At 40.6% G+C, this 23,767-nt stretch overlaps 3 protein-coding genes and 1 pseudogene across 3 annotated transcripts; 2 read left to right on the forward strand and 2 right to left on the reverse strand.

The window, feature by feature from the left end:
• Nucleotides 1–575: 575 nt before the first annotated feature.
• On the reverse strand, nucleotides 576–16,738 carry LOC123638790. The gene is made up of 3 exons (XM_045552617.1): nucleotides 16,312–16,738; nucleotides 2,872–3,258; nucleotides 576–1,801 (listed from the first exon to the last, which is right to left on the reverse strand). The coding sequence occupies exons 1-3, from the start codon at nucleotides 16,716–16,718 to the stop codon at nucleotides 1,366–1,368; spliced, it is 1,230 nt and encodes a 409-aa protein (XP_045408573.1). The 5' UTR covers nucleotides 16,719–16,738; the 3' UTR covers nucleotides 576–1,365.
• Nucleotides 2,601–3,375, forward strand: LOC123638401 (histone H2B type 1-C/E/F/G/I-like). The gene has a single exon (XM_045552018.1). It carries the CDS (start codon nucleotides 2,886–2,888, stop codon nucleotides 3,264–3,266), a length of 381 nt encoding a protein of 126 aa, XP_045407974.1. The 5' UTR covers nucleotides 2,601–2,885; the 3' UTR covers nucleotides 3,267–3,375.
• A 928-nt stretch (nucleotides 16,739–17,666) lies between the features above and the next one.
• LOC123638389 lies at nucleotides 17,667–18,193 on the reverse strand (annotated as a pseudogene).
• Nucleotides 18,194–18,595: 402 nt separating this feature from the next.
• LOC123638793 (histone H2B type 1-H-like) lies at nucleotides 18,596–19,122 on the forward strand (the record flags this gene model as incomplete). The annotated part of the gene is made up of 1 exon (XM_045552618.1): nucleotides 18,596–19,122. A coding segment is annotated over one exon (396 nt), but the record flags the coding sequence as incomplete, so codon positions are not given.
• Between the last annotated feature and the right edge of the window lie 4,645 nt (nucleotides 19,123–23,767).

Consider the following 23,767-nt stretch of genomic DNA (forward strand, 5'->3'; position numbering starts at 1 on the left):
AAGGCCCAGGATGATCAGATCAGAGTCAGAGAAGAAAAGTGACTAGAGAAGCAGAGACTGTGATGCACTTTGGAAATAGAAGAGGCCACACTGGCTCTCCTTTTGTTTCTGGAACACACAGCTTTTCTCACCTTGAGATTTTCCTCTTGCAGGTCCTCTAGCGGCCAGGAACATCCTTGGCCTGGCTCCCTATCTAAGAGTCCAAGTTATACGAGTTATCACACAACCAGTAAGTGTTACAGCTGTGATTTTAAGCCAGTCATTCTTGGCTCCCATCTGTTGTTTAAACACTATATCATATTTTAAAAGGGCACGAAAAATTCGGAAACCCCAGGAAAGTTGTTTGAATAAATAGGATTGGAAAACCCTGAAAACTATATATAGATTCCATATATAGATTCGTGGAAGTACCATCCCATGCAGCTACAAAACAGTTCTAACATCAAGAAATTTGTTTTAAACCTTTTTAGTTACACCCACCCACGCCTTTCCTTAACAGGGCAAACAGTAACTTGTTATCCACATTGTTATTTCCAAGATTATACAAATAGAATAAAATGTTTAATCTCCTTAGAATTAACATTTGCCATCCTGTTAGTTTAAAGACAATTAGGTTATTCCCAACCCTGGGGAGATTACAAATAATGTTGCAAGTGTTAGGTTTGTTCCAGCTGGCAACTCGAAAAGTATGTATGGGACACAATACGGTTAATGGAAAACCGAGGTTGGTGAAGCAATAGCCACGGGAGTCCGTAGAGTCCCCGGAAGTTGTAAACCTAACAGCTGCAGCCAGCATTGCTTCTCCCCTGATAAGGACGGAACTACCCTCCTCCCGTATCGCTACAGGATGAGACTGACCCAAGGGTCCCAGAAATTGGTTGTTTAAAACAAATTTATTGCAGCGGCTGTTTTTGCCGAGGTATTCACTCCCCCCAAGAAACCCTCTATAAAAAAACCCAAGGCTTTCCACTCCCTCAATGTGGATGCTCTTTGGCCTCCACCCATCTGCACTCAGATGCCCAAAATAAATAGCATTTTGCTACATATGAGGCTTCGTGCCTCTCTCTCCCGGACTTTACAGTAAGAAACTCGTGTAGTTTTTTTACCCGGGCTTTTACTTTGTCCGGGATAGAATGGAGGACACACCCGCGCTGTTGTGGGAAATGGTCGGGAAGTTAAGACCGGAATAAATCAGGCTTGGCAGCCGAGGCGTACGGGCTTCACCCACACTCCCAACCACTAGCCAGCCCTTACTCTCTACTTCAGAACAATTTGCTCCTTTGTGATACAGCGCTTGAAACTGAAACCGTGGGTGGCTCTAAAAAGAGCCTTTGGATTTAACGGTTACGCCCCCAGGAAAGCAGCTTACGCCCTCTCCCCACGAATGCGGCGCGCGAGCTGGATATCCTTGGGCATTATAGTAACGCGCTTGGCGTGGATGGCGCAGAGATTCGTGTCCTCAAAGAGCCCCACCAGATAGGCCTCGCAGGCCTCCTGCAGCGCCATCACAGCCGAGCTCTGGAAGCGCAGGTCGGTCTTGAAATCCTGCGCGATCTCCCGCACCAGACGCTGGAAAGGCAGCTTCCGGATCAGCAGCTCCGTCGATTTCTGGTAACGGCGGATCTCACGTAGAGCCACTGTGCCGGGCCGGTAGCGGTGCGGCTTTTTTACACCGCCGGTGGCCGGAGCGCTCTTGCGAGCTGCCTTGGTGGCCAGCTGCTTGCGCGGCGCTTTGCCGCCAGTGGACTTGCGGGCTGTCTGCTTCGTACGAGCCATGAGGGAATTCTTCAGTAGATGATCCCTACAGAGGGATCAGCGTGGCTTGCTCCTATTTATACAGGCAGAGTTCTCCTGATTGGTCCGAATCTTAAAATTCCGCGCCCAAATTAAGTTGCTTGATAGGCTCTGTGATTGGCTGCCACGTTTCATTTTAGAAAACCTTAACCTATTGAAATGTGCTCATTTTTTTAGAAAATCTTAACCTATTGAAATATGCTCATTTTTTCTTTTCTAGTTCTCTTGCCCTATATTATGTATTATACACCTCCCTGTATTATGTACGTTAATTGACTATTTTAATGCATCTGTTTGGGATTGAGTTTGGGAAGAGACAAAAATGAACGTTCCGCGGTTGCCGAAGGATTTCAAAAAGTCCACGTTTGAACATGATTGGTCCACCCCGGTTTCGTCGTGTATATTTTACAAAAATTTTTGACTTTGAAAAAAAGTTTTTTTTAGCAATAGAAACACCCTATTTCACAATTCTGAGCCTTTCAACAAACACTGGCATCATTCCCATACAGTGTTCTAGGCAACGTTAAAATATTACTGTAGTTGAAATAAGACCACCCTTTCGTATCTGAAAATGCTTAAATCTTTAGGTAAAGTAAAAATACTGCCGACTTTGACCAGATTTTACAAGAATGCCAATGGCATAATTTTGGAAGCACTTAAATCTTTAGGTAATCTTTTCTAGAATTAGTTCTTGACAGATAACTTTAAAACAGGAAACTGCAACTTGGTACGAAACTAGAGACATAAATACATACCAGTCTTTTGTTTCTGTTTAAATCCGATCTAGGGAGGCAGGATTCATAACTAGATAGTACTAGCAGGACATTACCTTTTTTAACTGTTTTAAAAGAAAAACTACCTTTTCTCCCCGCAGTGGTGTATAAAAGAATTTAAGGGCGGTTCCGCACAAATAGCCAATCAAAAAGTATATCTGAATCCACCTTATTTGCATAAAAGCCTATTTACTGATTTCGTCCAATCAGGGATTGAGAAACATCAAGTACCTATTTGCATAGAAGACCTACAAAAGTAGGCCAGCTGGGCTGTTAAACTTTCATTTTCCTGTCCTTTTGTTGCCTCAGCGCTTTATCATGCCGGAGCCCGTGAAGTCCGCTCCTGCCCCGAAAAAGGGCTCCAAGAAGGCGGTGACCAAGACCCAAAAAAAGGACGGCAAGAAGCGGAAGCGCAGCCGCAAGGAGAGCTACTCCGTGTACGTGTATAAGGTGCTGAAGCAGGTCCACCCCGACACCGGCATCTCTTCTAAGGCCATGGGTATCATGAACTCTTTTGTCAACGACATCTTCGAGCGCATCGCGGGGGAGGCGTCTCGCCTGGCGCATTATAACAAGCGCTCGACCATCACCTCCAGGGAGATCCAGACGGCCGTGCGCCTGCTGCTGCCCGGAGAGCTGGCCAAGCACGCCGTGTCCGAGGGCACCAAGGCTGTCACCAAGTACACGAGCTCTAAGTAAATGTTTCTAGACACTGTCAAACCCAAAGGCTCTTTTCAGAGTCATTTCACAGTCTCAATTAGAGCTTTAATGTTGTAAGCTGTTATGATCTACAGAAAAGTTAATCTTTCTACGTTGCTTGCTTCTCCAGGCTATTCTGGTGCTCCTACTGTTGTAGTGAACAGATAGTTTGGGCAAATACAAAGCAGAAGACACTAGTGGGCAATATAGATAGTTGAGATAAGTTTTGGCTGTAGTCAGTTTTTTAAGAAAATGCAATGAAACACTTCCAGTGAGTTACTTTAATCGTAGTTGGAAACATTGAACATCTTTAATAAGCCATCATATGCCGGGCGCGGTGGCTCACGCCTGTAATCCTAGCCCTCTGGGAGGCCGAGGCGGGTGGAACGCTCGAGGTCAGGAGTTCGAGACCAGCCTCAGCAAGAGTGAGACCCCCCCCGTCTCTACTAAAAATAGAAAGAAATTATATGGACAACTAAAAATATATGTAGAAAAAAAATTAGCCGGGCATGGTGGCGCATGCCTGTAGTCCCAGCTATTCGGGAGGCTGAGGCAGAAGGATTGCTTGAGCCCAGGAGTTTGAGGTTGCTGTGAGCTAGGCTGATGCCACAGCACTCACTCTAGACCAGGTAACAGAGCGAGACTCTGTCTCAAAAAAAAAAAAAAAAAAAAGATACCATCATAGAGAAGATAATGTCTTTGTGGAAGTCTTTTATGTAAGTTAACATTCATTCCTTTATGGAGAGAGTTGATTCATTCTCTTATTGAGAACCTATTAAGCTATAGAAAATACTCAAAGCAGTGAGAAGGATAGAAATTATCCATGTTCTTATCTGGATTGAAATCTAAAATGGATATTTGAACAGTATTCTCAGATTGACAGAAGGAGGAGGCATCAGTCTGAAGATGACTTTTTTTAAAAAAACTGGCTTTTGATGGAGCTACATTTAAATTGCTAAAAGCTGAATTAAGACAATCTTGAAAATTTTCAAGTTCCCTGGAGGCAATGCTTGAGGGAGGGTGGAGCAAGAGAGATGGTAGGTAAGAGAAAAAGCCAACAACTCCAACTTTAAAAGCAGACTGATTCTTGCCTTTTTAGGGAGGTGGCTAGGGCCGGGGGAAGGAGGATGAAAGAGAGTAAGAGAGAGGACAGGTAGGGAGATAGCACAGATTTCAAGTCTATATATTGATGGAAATGGAATTAAGAACCACACATTTATGTTTTCATCTGGCCATATATCATTGGTTCACAGGGATTTCCAAGAAGTCTTAGTTTAATGCCTTACTAAAATGTACAACCTTACTGAAATGTGGAAAGTAATATTATAATGTTAATTATTCATGTTAAGAATTCTTTTAATAAGATAAAGGTTTTTGTTTTGTTTTGTTTTTAATGTGCACCTGTGTGAGTTAGTATTTGATACTCCTGGAAGTGACAAGCAACTTGAAAGTCACTACTTGATAAAAATAAAAGTCTACTTCTCTCTCACACAAAGCTAATACAGCTCAGCCTAGAATGGAAGCTCCAATATCCTTAGGAAATTCATCTCCTTATGTGTATAATATGTGTTTGTTCTATTTGAAATAGTCTCAGAAATATTCTGCAATTAAATTCTGCTATGGAAGACCAACACAACAAATAGGATGCATAAAACTCATGTGTTAAGTAGGTAATTCATAAGAAGTAAGAAACTTATAAGAAATGTTAAGTAGGTAAGCAAGAAGTTTCTGAGGTGTAGACAAAATTCAAAAGCTATGTTTAGTATAAATCATAAATTAGTAGCATGTAAGACATGTGAGACATACAGAGAGTCAGTAGGCCTTCTGTGTGCTACAGAGAAGAGATGAAAGAACAAAGAAGCGCCAAATACTTATCAGACACCAGATATTTATAAAACAACCAATATTTGTGAGGTCTTAAATTGACCACCCATTGTTAACACCCATTTTAGCCTCATTTGCCCTCTGCAGACAACATGCATGAAAAGAGCATGGCTGCTCATTATGTCACTGGTGAGCAATATGAGTAGCTCTATATACTTGTCCCTGTATCTCTCCAATATTGCAAGCATGTGTAGCTCCAAATAACTTCCACCTGCTGAGCCTCTTTGCTTATCATCAACTTTGGTTTGGAAAACCCCCCTCTCCATGGGAAAATATGTGGGGAGGGGGCTCACACATATGACATGCATAATCAAGGACTCAGGTAGTCTTACTCTCTCATTCACAACCTATCTGGAATGTGTTAACATGCCAAATCTCTTTCCCCTTGTTTCTTACTATATGTTTAAAATTGGTTCCATTAAATTAAATAAGCCATGAAACTCAGGAAACTGGTCTGTGAGTCTTTCTGTCCACCACCTTTGGAATGGCCTGCCTGGTAATGTATTTGGAGGCTACCATTGCATTAAGGTAGTTTCCCAGATGGCATTGTAATTCTGTCATTCTTAATATGTAGTCTAATTATACCTAGGGGCACATGCCAGAAGGAAAAAAAAATTGTTTTTAATCTAAGATGCCTGCTCCAGCTCCAGCTATCATGTTTGCATTTTATCCTGGAGGAAGGAGAAAAGCTCAAGGAAAGAAACATCCCCACTATTTATGGAAACTTAAGGAGTTCAAAATATGTCACCCCAAAATATGCTGCTTTGGACTTCAAACTGAATGCATTTGAAGAACAGCAAAAATGTGTAAGGGTCAAGAGAAAACTTCCCTTTTACCTTCTGAATGTTTGCTGAAAATCACTGATGAAAAGGCATACTAATAGGAGAAAAGGCAGACTAATAGGAGAAAAGGCATATAAATTTACTTAAGCATAGTTTTATGTGACACAGGATCCTTCAGAATGAAGAACCAAAGATACACTAAATGGGGAAACCCAGAAAAGACCTATATATATTCTTCTTGGCCTCTCTGAGCATGCATTCCTTCTTTCTGGGTGTAGGTCAGGACACTCTTTGGAATGAGGATCTCATGACCTACAATCAAACAGACAGGTCAGATAATTTATTTTTACAGCCAGTTTTTACACAGAAAGGCAGATGGAAACTTAGAGTAATATGTTTAGGTTTTATGGCTGGCTTTGGGGAAAAGGAGTTCTAGTTTCTATCACCCTGGGAAAGAGGGATTCTTATTTCTGTGGCCAGCCTCAGGGGAGAATGAGAAGCCAGAGACAGGAGGGCAAGAGAAAATTAGAGAAAAATTTTGCTTCAAGGCCTTCATTTTGGTATGTCATTTTCTGAGCCCCAACAAATGCACGACAGGGCTTTTTCTGAACTTCCTCTATCTGCCTAGAGACAGACCCTTCAAAAGGAACTCAATTGTCTTGACTCTCCTCCCTAGTAATGGTATCAACCAGTAAAGATTAAATTCATATCACAGGAGAAGAAACTGGAAGTTAAGGTCACCTAGACAGACTGTCTCAGGCTACCACCGATTCTTCTGAAAGAATTCATCTTTCCTAAAATTTATTTACTCTCTCCTAAGTTACTTACATGTCTCTCCTCTTTTCCCTATGAAAAGGATATATATAAGCTTCTAGATCTCACTGGGTTTTAGGGTATTCACTTTTTTTCATGTGATACCCCCATGCACATCATAAATTTATATACCTTTTCTACTGTTAATCTGCCTGCTGTCAGTTTATTTCACAGACTTAATTACCGAACCATCAGAAGGTAGAGGAAAATCTGCCCTCCCCTACAAAACCCTGAAGATGGTATAATGTCACCTTAGCTAACATGTCACTGATCAAAAATAGTCAATGGATACACCTATGTGCAAAGGAAGTTTGGGGAGTTTATTGAATCATAAAGGAAAATCAATTTTAGGGAACAATTATGTGGCAGTCCCCGCCACAATTCATGCCAAAAAACAGTATAAGTAAGACAATGAGGAGAATAGCTCTTAGAGGCTGACTGGTGAGTTCTTATATTTTCAGGAGGACACTGTAGGTTCCCAGTACAAAACAAATAAATTATAAACATTGGCAACAGTTGCTTCAGTTGGGAAGGTAATAAACAATATAACTCTAACTAGAATCAAATTTTCATTTTATCATTCACAGTGCTAGAAGTCCAAATATAGCTGTCTGCAGTCAGCACAGGACTTGGGAAATCAGAAAAACACTGGGAAAAGTGAAGGCAGGACTATGTGGTCAAACTCAATGCCTACTGTGAATGAGGCTGGGCTATTTGAAACACAGTGATATCCTACTGTTTTAAATCTCCATTCCAGGTTCAACAATCTGTTATACAAATTCTAAGTCTACCTGCCATAGTCCTGTCTTCTATTTTGCTGGATTTTCTCAAGTCACTCAGAAGACGTACCTATTGATGTCAATATCCTTTGTGCACTGACTCCCCCTCCGCATTAGGTTCAGCCTTCCCTTTTGCTATAAACAGCTCAGCTTTCTCCTTTCAAGATTCCCTGCCATGTTCCTCAAAACCTTCTATATCTAAAATGCCCACCTTACGTAAATGTAATTATCAATCAAACCACAAAGGTGAACTAGAAATGGTCACCATTATCTAGGACATGAAATATTATCTCACAGAGGAAACAATAATGTATATAACACATCAACCTAAATTAATCAAAAGGATCAGAATCTAATGTAAAGATAATGTATTCAAGCACAAAGTATAAGAATTAACCAACAGGAAACAACAACTCCAAAGGAATGGAGTCAGCATTTCAAAATAGAGAAGTTAAGTTTTCATTTATATAGGCAGAGACAGACATTTTTAGCAGGATTCCGTTATTTATACAAGGTTGGCACATAGTTAAAGCTATAGTTATTGGTTATAAGCTCTGTGGCTTTTGGGGAAGGGTACGTTTAACTTTTTTTAATAGAGGGTATAAGAATCACAGGTTTTCTGTCATCTGGTCTAAGGAAGGCATGATAACAAAGGAGAAATTAATCTTTAACAAGGGTCATTAATTAAAGAGGCAGGAGGTTTTTGTCCCTGACATTGCTTCTGTCTACTAATTGCACAGAACAAGAAAAATAAGAAAACAAGCTGTAATCTGAGAGACAAAAGTTGTAACCAAATGTGACTCAGATCACAGTCACATCTCTCTCAAGGCTTTAAGTGTTCTGGGGGTTCCAACAGCTTTTAAATTTTATTTATTTTCACAAACTACAGAACAGCATTGGAATATGCCTGAAATTAGAAGAGTTTTGGGGGCTATGACCTGGTTTGAAATTTGTTTCATCATTTATTAGCTGGGTGACCTTTGGTATTATGTAGAATCATTCAGCTTGTTGCACCTTCTGTAGAGATAATAGAGTAATTTTAACAATGATTAGGTAGGTGACTTGCTCAGGCTTATTCAGAATTGGGCCTAATACAGACTTCTGACTTCTATTTCATTGTTCTTTCTACCACTATCAAGAAAGAACATGGGGCTTCTGTGATTTTGGAAAATAAACAGGTTTTCTGGAAAGGAATTTACAGCAAGAGAGGATATTATGACACTGTTGGGACTAGGAAACTGACATCCCAAAAATATGGTACTTTGACATTCTTAACGGAAGAAGCCACAAGATCTTTCTGACCTTCTCCTCACCCTTCCTGTTTCTCAGTCCTCTGTGTTTACCAAACCATAGGATGAAGTTGTTTTCTGAAGTTCCTTATCTGCTATAGTCTGGACCTGCCAAAGAAGAAAACACTTACTTTTGGTCCATTCCCTGAGTTTACATTAACTGAATTCTTATTACAGAAAGAAATATTGAGGTCTATCAACAAACCTGGACAGACTTTTGTTGCAAACCATTGTCGACTACAGGCTCAACAGACTTTGTCTCAGCCCACAGTATGTTATTTACACCCACTGAAGTCCCTAAAAATCATATACTATTCCCCTACTTCATCAATACTTCCCCATTCCCCTTTGTCCTACGCATTAGGGTATATAAGCATCTCTATCCCATTGGGATATTGGGTAATCACTCTGTTAAGAAATTTGTACACCTTTTCTCTTATTAATCTGACTTTTATGAGTTGATTTACCAGTGAATCTTCAGAAAGCAAAGGGGAAGTTTTTCCCTTGGCTCCTACGATACCAACTCTTGGCTCCCATTTCCATGTAGATAAACTCTATAAACCTTTGCAGGTAGAGATTCGCTTGCTGTTAATTTAGCCTCTTTCTTCCTCTTGGGCCCACAATGAATCCTCATTCAACCTCCCTTGTAGTTAGGTGTGGCCTTTTAGCTAAGTTCCTCACAATGGAACATATACAAAAGTAACGCTTGACATTTCCAAGCCTGGAGCATAATGACCTTCCATGAAGGAGTTTTTCATGTTCTTTCCCCTTCCAGGGAAAATGTGGAAGCCATAGTTAGGATGGCTAAATGACAAAGACATACGGCATCTGGGCTCTAGAACCACTCTTTGGAAGTACGCATACTTGGAAGTACATTTTGGACCTCATATCAACAGAAAATCAACTTGTATTGTGTTAAGCCACTGAGGCTTAGGGGTTTATCTTAACTAATATACCCTGCACCAAGGCAGAGGCCAGATTCCTAATTTCTAAAAGGAAATATAGTCACTTATTGCTAGAATTTCTTCAGGTTTGAGACACTCCATCTATAGAAGAAAGATAAGATTTTATGGGTCATAAAGATACAAAGCAAAATATGGCTGAGTTTTTCCTCAAGAGTCAACCAGAGGAGAAGAAGCTATAATCACCTCAGTCAGCAATAGAACTTCTGCCCCCAGCCCAGTGATCTTTCAAATCTGGATGTAAACATAAGGACAAGACTGTTTGGTTGCATATATTGCTTCCTGGACCCTCAATCAGAAAAGCTCAAGGAGAAAATAGAGACCCTGTGGTATTGATGTTGCTCCCCAGATACAGTTATCTGGGTAAATCCTTAAGGCCCCCCAGACATCTGTTCTTTCCTCCAAAGGCACTTACAAAAGAAGTCAAAGTTACTAATAGTTCACACACTGTAAATAAAATCTCTGGATGTCATATTAAACTACAGTCTCATTCAATAGGAATGATTCAGGAAAGATGCAATCTTTCAATTTTTCTGCCAAGCTTTACTTAGGGCTCAGGATCAATAGTTAGAAACATGTGTCACCTTCATTGTAAATAATTTTAATTTATTTTTGTTTTATTAATTACAGATTTGGCCATCATATAACCATTATGAAGATTTTAAGATACATTTCTGTTGGCAATAGGATGAGCAGTTTTCTTTGTACTTGGGAACTCATTGTTACTGAACAAAACTGGGGTCCACTCACCTGGCACAGCAAAGTCAGATACTGAAGCCAAGAGTTGCAGTGGGAGAAAGAGACACTTTAATTTCACGGTGCCATGCAAGGAGAACAACAGGCAGCTAATGCATAAGACCTGAACTCCCTGATAGCTTACAAACCAGGGTTTTTAAAGACAGGGGTACACTTCAGCCAGGCAAAATTGTAAATCAATACATGGACTTTATACATTGGCTTGGCCCAAAAAGGCAGGATATCCTGAGGGCCTATGAGTCATAGGTGGAGTCAGTGATTCCTTGATTAGGAAAAAGGAATGCTAAGGTAAGTGTGGGTCCAGGACCCTAAGGGAGAAATGTAGAACAAAGAAGGGCAGTCAGAGTTCAATTTCCCAGTTCCCCCTTATCTGCATTTTCCAACTGGTGGGAGGTTCTGAAAAACAACTCAACATATATAATATTAAGATGCCATCTTTAGTTTCCATAGGGAATCACACTGCCTCCTGACTGTGGCTTGCTCGGAGAGCCATTGCTATTCCCATTTACTTTTCAACGCTAGCTAGGTCCCAGAACTCTCCCTGAAGAAACTCAAGATTTTCCTTTATTTCCAAGCTTGGGGAGCCTGGCAAGCCCCTAAGAGGGGTCTCTGCTCTGTCTCAGTCCTCCCTTGTCTTTATGTTAGTTCTCAATATTGAGGGGTACAGAGATGCAGACTACTCTGGATACTTTATGCTGAACTGGGGCAAAGATTGAGGACTAGCACATGAGGAGAGAAAGTTTCTAGCATGAAGCTGGAGATGTTCATGAGTCCCAGGCCTGGTACCATAGTTCTGAACTATTATTAGTTGTTTTTATCACTATTTTATCACAACAATTTAATACACATTTGGCTACAGTATAAAGTATATGTAAAATTAGCAAGACTGGCATGCCTAAATTTAGTAATCCAGAAAACATGGACTGTATTCCATGAGGAATCTAAGAAAACAAAGACGAAAACCAGTCCTCAGGGACAGTCAGGGAGACTTATAACCAGCAGCTTGTTTTCCAGTATTTTTTAGACGAGTTATCTCTGTAGATATGTTCATGTAAGTAGGCATGCAATACTCTTCCCTGCTCAGCTAAGATGTAATCTAAGACTATCTTATTATCTAAAACAACCTGAGTCAATGAATTAATTTTACCAGCAACACCTCATATAGTCCCATTCAATAAGGATGAAGTTGATCTTAAACCAGCTTCCTGGAGGGCAGTCATTTGGGGTCTCTAGATGAATTTCAACTTGTAGGGCCTCAGGAAAAAGGCAGTATCAATTTTATTGAATCCAAGTTAAAAAAAAAATGGAAGAAAAATTTAGAAAACATTAGTGTAAAGATTTGTTGTCAGGAAAAAATTCAGGATTCAGTCCTGAATTTTTATAGGCAAATAATAAATACTCAAAAACACTGTATAAGGCTAGGATCTAGGTATACTATAGTTTTTTACTGAAACATAATTTTTCTCTCTACAGTTTATATCAAGGATAAATCATAGTAGGACCAATTTATATACAAAATAAATTTTAGTCTCATTATACTTGGCTTATTTCCATAAAGTACCAAAAGAATAATTATTGGCAATATAGGCTCCATTTATTTATTTGTTCATTCATTCATTCATTCATTCATTTATTCATTTAATTTTTGAGGCAGGGTCTGGCTCTGCCACCCAGGCTGGAATACAGTGGTACAATCATAGCTCACTGCATCCTCAAATTCCTGGGCTCAAGTGATCCTCCTGCCTCAGCCTCCAGAGTAGCTAGGACTACAGATATGCATCACCATGCCTGGCTAATTCCACCCCCACAAACCCTGTAGAGATGGAATCTTGCTATGTTGCCCAAGCTGTTCTCAAACTCCTGGCCTCAAGAAATCATCCCACCTCAGCCTCCCAAAGTGCTGGGATTACAGGCATGAGCCACTATACCCGGCTGGGATCCTTTTAAATTGTGTTTTCTGGAATTTTTCCATAAAGGATCTCAGCCTAACCAAGCTTTTGCCATCAAACTGTTTGTAATACCTGCATAAATTGGGGGAATTTCTCTCTTCTCGATAATCCCAAAATAACCTGAGGTTCCTGGACCTATCAGAAAGTGACATTCTTTACCTACCACAGGTCAAGAACCTTGTAAAGAACAAATTATCAGGCCAGTCTTTGCAAGGGTATTTTTACCAGCTCTATAAAATCAATCTTAATTCCACAATGTAGTCTGGGCATATCTGAAAATATGCCATTCCAGTTAAAGCCTTGGTAAAATAACCAGTACCACCATTTGTGTCCTGTTACAAAAGAAAACAGATTCTTATTGAATTTATGTAAATAATTATACTGCCAGAAATCAAAAACATTCACAAATAGTTTCCAAATTCTGGAGAAATCAGGTAAAGAGGAAGATAAATGTTTCAGATTTTGCTCATGAAACTATAATTTAACCAATTTGTTGTAAGCTATAAATAGCTCAAAAGAAAAATGTTTTCTTGATTCTGGAAAACAAAACAAAGAATCACTAGTGTTTTTAAAAAGTCATAAAAAAATTTTAGTCTTTTATTAGTTCAGACCAAATAAAGCAGAACTTGCTTAAATGAGAGACACAAAGACTCTTGTGTTCAACTCCTCTCAGAACCTTGCATCTCATCTAGTGCAAAAGCCAAATTTCTTACAGTGGCCTGTGTGGAAAACCAGAATATGCCATCCCCAAATATGAAAGACTGTTGGGCTGAAGACAATTAAGAAGCAGCAGATACAGGAAATCTCTCTCTATTTGCCTAAAACAAGGACAGAGATTTACAAAGACAAAAAGATATCTTGTACCCCTTTCTATCAGGGAGGACAAAAGTTAACCACTGAAGATAGCTTTCACCCTTACTGGCCTGGAGATAGACCAGAGGAACCGGCAAAGCACCACAAAGCAAGCTTTACTAACTAGCCTTCATCTGCCATTTATTTGCTTTCCTCAAAGTTGCTACCCCTAGAGATTCAAAGTCCTTTACCCTTCGCCTTGTCACTTCTCTAAAAATTTTCTGTTCTTCTTTGAAGATACTACATAAGTTGAAATTCAGTCACTTCTTTAAGTATTCATTCTCTGGATGTCTTCCATGTCAATATGAAATATATATGTTAGTAAACTGTTTTTCTTTTGTTAATTTTTCTTTTGTTACATAGTTTGTTTCAACTAAGAACCTATGTGAGGGGTGGGGGCTGAAACAAAAATTATTCTTCCTTTACACCTACAAGCCCCTACATGGTCTGGCTTTCTTTTGTTTCTCTCCTTTAATTTCCTATTGTCTGTCCTCTGCTTATTCCACAGAGCCATTCTGGTACCTCAGCACTCTCCTTCCACTTCTCTTTGAAAACATGCACATAGGTTGTTTCCTCACCAAGATCTTTCAGCTCTTTGCTGAATGAAATATCTTCTTGGTGAGATCTTCATTGGTTGCCTCATCTAAATTTCAGCTCCCCATGACACTCTTTATTCTTATTTTTCTCTCTCACAATGTAACATATTACATATGATATTCACTTATCTAGTTTATTTTCTATCCGAGAGCCAAATGTAAATTACATAACAGCGAGAATTTTGTCTGTTTTGTTCTCTGGGTGTATTCCCAAAGCACAGACCAGCATCTGGCATATTGTAAACTCACAACAAATATGATTGGAGTAGGCTCGGTGCAGTGGATCGCTTGAGGCCTGGAGTTTGAGACCAACCTGGTCAACATGGTGAGACTCTCATCTCTACAAAAATTTTTAATTAGCTGGGCACAGAAGATGGTTCATTCCTGTTGCCCTAGCCACTTGGGAGGCTGAGGTAGGAGGATCACTTGAGCCCAGGAGTTGGAGGTTGCAGAAAGCTATAATTGTACCACTGCACTGGGCAACAAAGTGAGACCCTGTCTCAAAATATATACATATATATATGTATGTTTAGAGTAAATAAATTTTAAAATTCAGTGTTAAAGAAATATTTGTTATAGGAATAACAGTAGCATCATAATTAGGTTTTTAAATGGCAGCTATGTATTAAAATATTGAGAGGCAAAATACTGTTACTTGCTTTACAAAAATCAAGGTAGTGGGATGAAGTGGTGTAGATAACACATATTTGGCCAATGTTGATGTTGAAGCTGGATGAGAACTACATGGGTTTTATTAAACTATCTCTTTTTCCATATATTCTGAAATATCACATAATAGTTTTTAAAAATAAAAACAATATTTTAAAAAAAATTTCTAAATACATAAGTGAAAGTTATGGGGAAGAATCAGCTGGATACCCAAACAGGACTTTCTACTAATCTGTACAGGAAAGACCCCATATGAAGATAGAAAGGTATCTCGGTTGTCTGCCAGAAGGCCCACAATGGTATCTGCTCCTCCTCATAGCATCCCTAAAAACCAGATACTGCCAATCACTCCACCGAAAGTGGCTTGATATCTCAGCATAGACTTACATTAGCCTTGCCCTCAGAAATTGTTATAAAAGCCAGGTGTTACTTGACTCATTGCAGTGAGATAAACAGTTGTCAAGCAAGTCAGAAATTCCTCTCTTGGAGACCACTATATTCTCTCTGAAGGCAAATTAGGAGAGAAGCCCGATTCAATTAGGTAACTGTGCTAAGCCTAAAGTCAAACAGGAGCTAATTAAAAGTATGGGAATTTATGTAGCATTGAGTCACAGTACCAACTACTTGTTGGAAGCACCTGAATTTTAATAATTACTATTTCCTGTGCCCACCATGCAGACTCTAAATTAGCCCTGATTGAACCCCAAATAGTTTTATAAAACCTCCCCCTGTGGCTGTAATGTCACATTGAGGCAACTGATCTTTAATGAAATCAAACTATCTTAGGGGCTTCTTGCTGTGCTCACTTTTTTAAGAGAATATTTCATTCTATTACATAAATAAGCATATAGTTTGCAAAAACTCAACCCTGGTAAGAAGAGTTCACAGGCAATCTGTTTTTACTGATGAAACCTAAAATACCAGTAAACAAAAACGACCTAGGCTACTGATTGATTTAACAGTGGTCATGAGAATCACCTGAGGTAAACTTAGCGCAATGCAGATTCTGACTCAGTAGCCCTGGGTGGCCTGAGAATCTACAATTCTAACAAGCTCCCAGGTAATGCCCATGCTACCAGTAGGCGGCCCACACTGAGTAGGCAAGTTGTAGAAGCCATCGATTTGCTTTGGGTTCTACCACCAATAAATTCATTTAGGAATCTTGGAGGTGTCATTTTTGATATAAAGTCTACTATCAGGAAAAGACAAACCTATTTCACATTAAAGCCGAAAATTGCTTTTTAAACATAAATGGAAATGAGCAAATAACTTGAGGTTTGAGACATGGCTAAAGCTGTGAGAACATAATTTTAAGAGGTGAACTGCAAATGCACATCTATGCTGTTGACCCGAACCCAACCTATGTGGGTAGACTTTTATACTGTGTACCCAGATGACCCAAAACTTGAACGAGTAGCAATTACTGCCCCATTCCAAACTACTCTGTAGTTAATCCCACTACCAGACCCAATACGCGGAAAATGTCAAACCCACCTTAAAAAGGAACACAAGTCAAACCGTTTAAAGCTTCCAGGAGACTGCTAGGAAGCAAATCCAGCAAATTTAACACACGAAAACGCAAAATGAATGGCCTTTAACACAACAGAACCGCAGCACATGCAAACAAAATTGAAGTTAATTACAGCTATTTAAGGTAGAAGTGGGTGGCTCTTAAAAGAGCCTTTGAGTAAAATCATTACTGAGAAAGCTTTACGCTCTCTCCCCACGAATGCGGCGCGCGAGCTGGATGTCTTTGGGCATGATGGTCACTCTCTTGGCGTGGATGGCGCACAGGTTGGTGTCCTCGAACAAGCCCACCAGGTAGGCCTCGCAGGCCTCCTGCAGCGCCATCACCGCCGAGCTCTGGAAGCGCAGGTCGGTCTTGAAATCCTGCGCGATCTCCCGCACCAGGCGCTGGAAAGGCAGCTTGCGGATCAGCAGCTCGGTCGATTTCTGGTAGCGGCGGATCTCGCGCAGGGCCACGGTTCCGGGCCGGTAGCGGTGGGGCTTCTTTACGCCGCCGGTGGCCGGAGCGCTCTTGCGAGCCGCCTTGGTGGCCAGCTGCTTGCGCGGGGCCTTGCCACCAGTAGACTTGCGAGCTGTCTGCTTTGTGCGCGCCATCTTAAAACGACTACAAGAAAAACCACACCGCAATGAAGCTGAAAGAAGATGCGTTTATATATACTCAGAAACATTCTGATTGGCCTTGTTGAGTTTGAAAAGCCCCGCGCAATGAAACCATTGGCTGAAGAGTCAATTAGCTGATTGGAGAAGTACTGAAGATTCTGATTGGATGAATTGATTCACCTTTGGATCCCTTCTTCTCTTTGTTAAAATCTGGGATCCAAGGGAGTTAATTTTTTACGATTCTAATTCTGCAAATCTCAAGCTGTAATGTCCATAAAGAACCACTTGAAGATCTTGGAAGACGCTAATTGTGACCTAGTAGATGTGAGGTGGGGCCAGATATTCCGAGGACCACGCTCTGAGAACAGACTTAACGTGTGTTTTGGTTTTTCGAGTCACCCGGACGGCCACTTCCTAGCTCCAGTGAACCAACCCTTTGACCTACATGGCAGAGTTCCTAGGTGGAATACCTGAGAGATCACAGGTAAGCGCCTAGCCCGGAGGTGACAGACACACAACAATGCGCAACAAATGTTAATTGACTTTTATTATGTTGTCCCAAATGATGTTTTGGTTCGGTTTGGAGTTGTCTTTTTAGTTCCCCAAAATTTGATCGTTTAGTTCTCACTGGGTTCTATCTATTGTTGACATTCTAGGCTACAGCTCCGGCTAGCCTCTTCTGCAGGGTAACTTGAGGAGCACTGCAGTGGCCCTGTCCATCTAAAAATTACAAGGTTTGTAAACGTTACCGAACTTGCTTCCTCCTAACTAGAGTAAGGTCTCTACTTGGAATATTAAACATGCTCTCATGTGTCCTGTTTGCCTGGACCACATTCAAGCACAGTGGTGTCACAGGACATTTAAATTGCAGTCAACTTAGTCACTTGTATAGTGAGTAACCTGAAGGATTATGGGCGTATAACTGTTTTAAGGTTGACAGAGAGTAAGAAAACCCATAATTCTTAGAGTTAGTCAACTGCAAGGTTTTTGATGTGAAAATGGGAATGGCTCTAAAGAGCCTTGGTGGGGGACGAGGGACATGGTAGTTACACCTGCTGATGTTTCAACTGATTACTTCATTTGCTCTTGGCTTTGTGGTGATTCTCGGGGGTCTTTGGCAGTAGCACAGTCTGGATGTTGGGCAGGAAGCCACCCTGAGCGATGGTGACTTTGCTCAGCAGTTTGTTGAGCTCTTCCTCGTTACGGATGGCCAGCTGCAGATGCCAGGGGATAATGCAGGTCTTATTGTTGTCGCGGGCAACGTTGCCCACCAGCTCTAAAACCCTGGCAGTCAAGTACTCCTACACAGCCGCCGAGTAAACTGGCGCGACGGCCCCCACCCGCTCGAAGTAGTTGCGCTTTCAAAGCAGGCGGTGCACTCGGCCTACTGGGAACTGGAGACCAGCCCGAGAGCAGCGAGTTTTAGCCTTGGCGCGAGCCTTCCCTCCCTTCCCTCCACGTCCAGACATAGCGAAGTACTGAAATAATTGTATAGGAAACGGTAAGAAATTGTTACTAGTAAAGCGCAAGCAGCTGGAATATTATATTTTGCGGCAGTTTGGTGAAATAGTGCATGGTATTGCCCGAATACCAATTTCAACCAATAGAAAAACAGGTGTTAGGAAACGAAGGAAAAAAACATCGCTTCTGATTTATTTAAAGTCATTTTAGTTCAACAGTCTAGTGATTTAAGGTTGAGGTTTGGGAAGAGCCAATGAGAGTTAGGAATTCAGAAATAGCCTATCGGTATTCAGATACTAAAAGAGCCAATCAGAAAGTGTAACCCAGAAATCCTAATTTGCATATGTAACAAACAAATAATAAAAGCATTTGCTTTCTCTCACATTTTGCATTTCTTTTCTGGAAGGTGAAAGTGTCTCTTTGAAATCCCTGATCCAGCTAAGTCCGCTCCTGCTCCGAAGAAGGGCTCCAAGAAGGCGGTGACCAAGGCCCAAAAGAAGGACGGCAAGAAGCGCAAGCGCAGCCGCAAGGAGAGTTACTCTGTGTACGTGTACAAGGTGCTGAAGCAGGTCCACCCTGACACTGGCATCTCCTCTAAGGCCATGGGCATCATGAATTCCTTCGTCAACGACATCTTCGAGCGCATCGCGGGCAAGGCCTCTCGCCTGGCGGATTACAACAAGTGCTCGACCATCACCTCCTGGGAGATCCAGACGGCCGTGCGCCTGCTGCTGCCGGGAGAGCTGGCCAAGCACGCTGTGTCCGAGGGCACCAAGGCTGTCACTAAGTACACCAGCTCCAAATGAATTTGGCTGTGAGAAAAGATGCCAGTGACGCAAAGGCTCTTCTAAGAGCCACTCATAGTGTCTTTTAAAGATCTGTAATTCTCTAGGTTTGTAAAGTGGATAGGGCAACACGTGGATTAAAGGCTTAAAAATACTGGGACATATTTCTTATTCTATAGAGGCCTAAGAGTAAATGCGTAAAAGGAAAAGTGTGCACAGTTGTAGGTTGTTTTCCAACAACAACCACACCACCCTTACCCCACACCCGGAGAGGAGAGGTTTGAAGTTTGTTTTCATTTTTACTTTCACTTTGTCATAGTCCTGTTGCCCTTGATCGGGAGTAACAATGGAAATCTGGAGTTTTGGGTGGTCCTAAATCTAAACAAAAGTCGAGAGTAGAGTAAGAATTGAGGAAAGGAAACTACTTCGTTTTGTAATTTGCTGTTAGCTTGTGAATGGCTAGTACTACACTGATACAGCAGTATCACCTCTGCTGGTTGCATTTCTAAACCACAGGTCTCTACCAGTTTCTCATACCACCGTCGTTGCAAATCCACTAACATCTCTACAAATTTGTCCACTAGTATGTCCTTGGATTGTTTTATGTAGCTATATGTTATCTCTTGGCAAAATCAGGAACTCTGTTCTGTCATCCAGTAGAGTTTTCAACCTGGCTGAACTTACTGAGGTTTAAGAGGTAGAACAGCAACAAGATTACCATGAGGAGGGAGGAAAGAAGTGAAAGTTTTAGTGCTACATAATTCAACAACCATGATTCCTGGGAAGTGAGGAGACAGGGATCTGCTTCTATCTGTTTGCCTCTTTTAGGCTCCAAGAACTCCTGGAGTTCTCTCTACACTTTCTCCTCCGTGTGCTGGACCGACCTTGCCCACAGCTACTTCTTTGTTCCCTGAAATCCCGTTTTAAGAGAGGAGGGTTACAAACAATTAACATTTGTGTGAGAGTCCTTAGCATGCATATGACATTGATTTTATACTACAATCACCTCCTGTGAAATGGAATCTCCTGCTTTACGTGTGAATGACCCAAGGAATTAAGGTTAACTAACTCCTTACACAGAAATAAATAAAACTGAGATCTGAATCCCATTCATCTTATTCTAAGTACTATTTCTATACTATTTATTTGTTTGTCCCAAGCAGTAGGCTAGTTGCAATCATAGGAGTAGAGAAATATAGGCTCATTTGGAATTAAGAGAAAAGTAGAAATGGTCAAGAGTTACACATATTTTAAGTTGTGCAGCAAATTCCTTACAGCAGCAAAAATTTCTTTACAAAAGAAAAAAAAAATCGTGACTTTTGGGCCCTAAAGATCAACTGGCAGCAAGTTTAACTTTTCCAAGCACTGCATTGGAAAAGAAAACCATGGGCATTAGCAATGTAAACTGATGTCTAAAATCTCATTTTGTACTTACAAACTACATGTCTTTATCTGCAAATGCCTGCATAGCATAGTACTGTGAACTTTAAATAAGTGACCCAATTTTGTAATGATGATTGTGAGGAAAATTTTGTAAACCCCATATACAATTAGGCATTCATTTCTTGCTCTCCAAAGCTGATTTTAAATACACTTTAAAATAATGTATTCATGAAAAGAAATATTCAAGCATGGTTTAGGTGTAAATCCGGGCCAGGCCGTGGTAGCACCTCCCTGTAGTCCCAGCTACCCAGGAGGCTGAGGCAGGAGGCTTTGCCTGAGCCCAGGAGTTGGAGGTTGTAGTGAGCTATAATGAAACCACTGTACTGTAACCCCGGGGGACAGAATGAGACCCTGTCCCAAAAAATAAATAAAAATAAAAAATAAAAAGGGTGGGAGGTAAATCCCTCAGGACATGATCTAGTCCTGATTGCCTGTTTCAATCCTGAGTGTAGCCAAATTATGTAATTCCTCTGAGTATTCCCTTACTTCTACATAGTAAAAATAATTAGTAACTACCAAATGACATTGCTGGTATGACCAATAAAAGAACATAGCTAAATATAGTATGATGATGCCTACACAAAGGATGTTCCCAAAAATATTAGCAGTGGCTAAAGCCTCCGGTTGAAGCCATAGGGGAGATGTCGTTGGTCCTGCCCACATGGGAAGCCCAGAATCCTGAGGCCTTAAATAAGATAGTAGACCTCCAAGTCCACTACTATTTGATACCAATTGGTCTTCCTTGTTTGGCAGTGTACTAACAGTCTCATCATCTATTTAGAACCATCTCTTTACTCTTGTGTTTTGAGGAAATCCTAATGCCTGTGGTAGTTAGACTTCCCTGTCTCTGCTTGCCAATTCAAGCAACATGTGTCATATTTTCCAGGGACATTCTCATGCCCTCACTAGAACTAGGGCTACCTCACTTAATGGTCCAATATGTTGAGTTGTAAAAAAGAAAACATAGAAACTCACATAAGAATTGCATAGTAATATTTTTTTCTTCCTATGCTTCCTGCTTCCTTTGCTAACCTTCCTATAATCATTTTTCCTTCATTTATGTATTAGGTTTCCCTCATATGTCTCCAAACCAGAATCATTTTTTAGATTGATAAGGAAAATCCCCATCAGCCACCTGAGACCCCCCCACTCCTCACGGAAGACCCGCATCAGCATAATACAAACCTGTTACCTGGCGCATCAACTAATCTATTACCTGGCACATCAACATAATACTAACCTATTACCTGACCCATCAACTAACCTATTACCTTAGCCACTTGAGACCACACCCCTCAGACAACCCCAACTTAATAAAAGTGGGAAAAATCGGGCAGACAGGGCTCAGAATTTGGTGGCGAGACCCCTCTGAGCCTGCTGACGAATAAATAAACCTTGATTCTCCAATTCTCCGTGTGCTGCTTGGTTTGTCCTCGGGACCACCCGCTGTAACACTTGCTGTAACAAGATGAACTTCTGCAACTGGGTTAAGTATGTTCTTTAATTGGGGAAAATGGGTGACTGATGAGAGCCAAGCTAGCCTGAAACCATTCTATCCCTGAGATACTGGTCACTCTAAAGGGCACCAATTATAATGTGTAAATTCCTGTGCCTGAAAAGCTGAGGAACACTATCTCACCCCCAAAGTAGAGGTAGCATCATCTTTAGGCTCTGATACTAGGAGCTGCTACTTTTGTATTAATATTTGTCATTTCTACAGTAAATCATTTCTGAAAAGGACCAGAAAACAAGTCAGTCTCTCATCTACCCTCAGCAGTGTATATATATTGATGGAGTTCAGAACACACTAACCCAAAATATGACATCTTGACATACTGAATATTTTAAAGAGAAGGAATTTGAGAAACAGCATGTGCAAGAAGTTCTCTCTGACCTTCCCCCATGCTTCTCCCCTGAAACAGGTCATAAGATCCTCATATGAGATCTGCAGAGTCTGAGAGGGAACTGAACAAATTGGCCTTACTAGGTTTCTCCTTGCTACATTTAGCTCATACTCTTCTTTTTGTTCTATTATATTTCTGCACAATTCTCCATTCTCCATCAAACCTAGTGTAAAAACACTGGGATTTAACTCCTTCTTCAGGTCTTTATTTCCTTATGAAGGCTCCAATATCATATGAAACATATTAAATATGTATGCTCTTCTGTTGTTAATCTGGCTTTTGTTACAGAAGCTCCAGCCAATGAACCAAAGATGGGCAGGAGGAAAAGATAAATTTCTCCCCTACAACATTCATTAGTGTGCGTGTTTGTCTTTCAAGGGCAGAGAAGCAGGCATAACATTGAAAAAATTCCAGAGAAAAATAATTGCAGAATGAAAATATTTGAGAAGTGTATTCGAGTGCTAGAGCTGCCTTAACAAAGTACCACAGATTGGGTGGCTTAAACACATTAATTTTCTCACAATTCTACAGGCTAGGAGTCCAAGATCAACCCTGTGACCAGGGTTGATTTCTTCTGCGGCCTCTCTCCTTGGCTTGTAGATGGCTGTCTTCTCCCTCTATTGTCCTATAGCCTTTCCACTGTGGGTGTCTGCGTCCTAATCCCCTTTTCTTATAAGGACATCAGTAAGATTGGATTAGGACCCACCCCAATAACTTCATTTTATATTCTTAAAGAGCCTATCTCCAAATACAGTCACATGTGCAGGTACTAGGTGTTAGGACTTCATCATATGGATTTGGGGAGAGTGGGAGGGAGACATAATTTAGCCCATAACAAGTATGGTGATTAAGCTTCTCAACACTACAAGAATTAAGTATTCCACAGGCGTCTCACACTCAGCAGGACCAAGATTGACCTCATTATACTGCCTCCAGCTCAACTTACTCATCCAAATTTGAAATCTAGTTCCCATCCTATACTATTAGCTTTCCTTTTCTTCATACATTTAATAATACATGAAGTCTTATTGATTCTAACTTCTAAATTTATTTTAATATTGCCCATATTTCTATTTATTTTAGCTAAAAACTGGAAATGTAAATGTTGAAAAGTATGGGTTTGGCTGAAAATAGGTTTTATCCATAATGAAATACTATGCAGCTGTTTGAAAAAAATGTGATAGAAAAAATAAACATAAAATATGTTCATGGGATAGTATAGGAGGAAAGCAAGTTGCTAAATAGTGTATTCTCATTTATATATCATTGTATTATATTATATTCATAATATAGTTACAGGAAAAGGAAAAAAAAGAAATGACTAGAGGCTCAATACCAAAAGGTTAACAGTGCTGATACATTCTTTTTGGTGAAAGGATCAACTCCTCTGAAAAGAACTTTATTTGGCTCTCTCCAAAATTCCCAATGGTGTGGTTTAAAAATAGGTTAA

Source organism: Lemur catta, chromosome 5, assembly GCF_020740605.2.
Source record: "Lemur catta isolate mLemCat1 chromosome 5, mLemCat1.pri, whole genome shotgun sequence".
In the NCBI taxonomy this organism is placed as follows: domain Eukaryota; kingdom Metazoa; phylum Chordata; class Mammalia; order Primates; family Lemuridae; genus Lemur; species Lemur catta.

What these genes read in the sequence shown, in the direction of transcription:
- LOC123638401 (XM_045552018.1), top strand. Translation starts at nt 2,886, where the DNA reads ATGCCGGAGCCCGTGAAGTCCGCTCCTGCCCCGAAAAAGGGCTCCAAG.
- LOC123638790 (XM_045552617.1), bottom strand. Translation starts at nt 16,718, where the DNA reads ATGGCGCGCACAAAGCAGACAGCTCGCAAGTCTACTGGTGGCAAGGCC. An exon ending in CGCATTCGTGGGGAGAGAGC is followed by an intron (nt 3,259 to 16,311) that starts GTAAAGCTTTCT and finishes ACATTTACTTAG; the next exon opens with AGCTCGTGTACTTGGTGACA. An exon ending in CGGCATGATAAAGCGCTGAG is followed by an intron (nt 1,802 to 2,871) that starts GCAACAAAAGGA and finishes ATCCCTCTGTAG; the next exon opens with GGATCATCTACTGAAGAATT.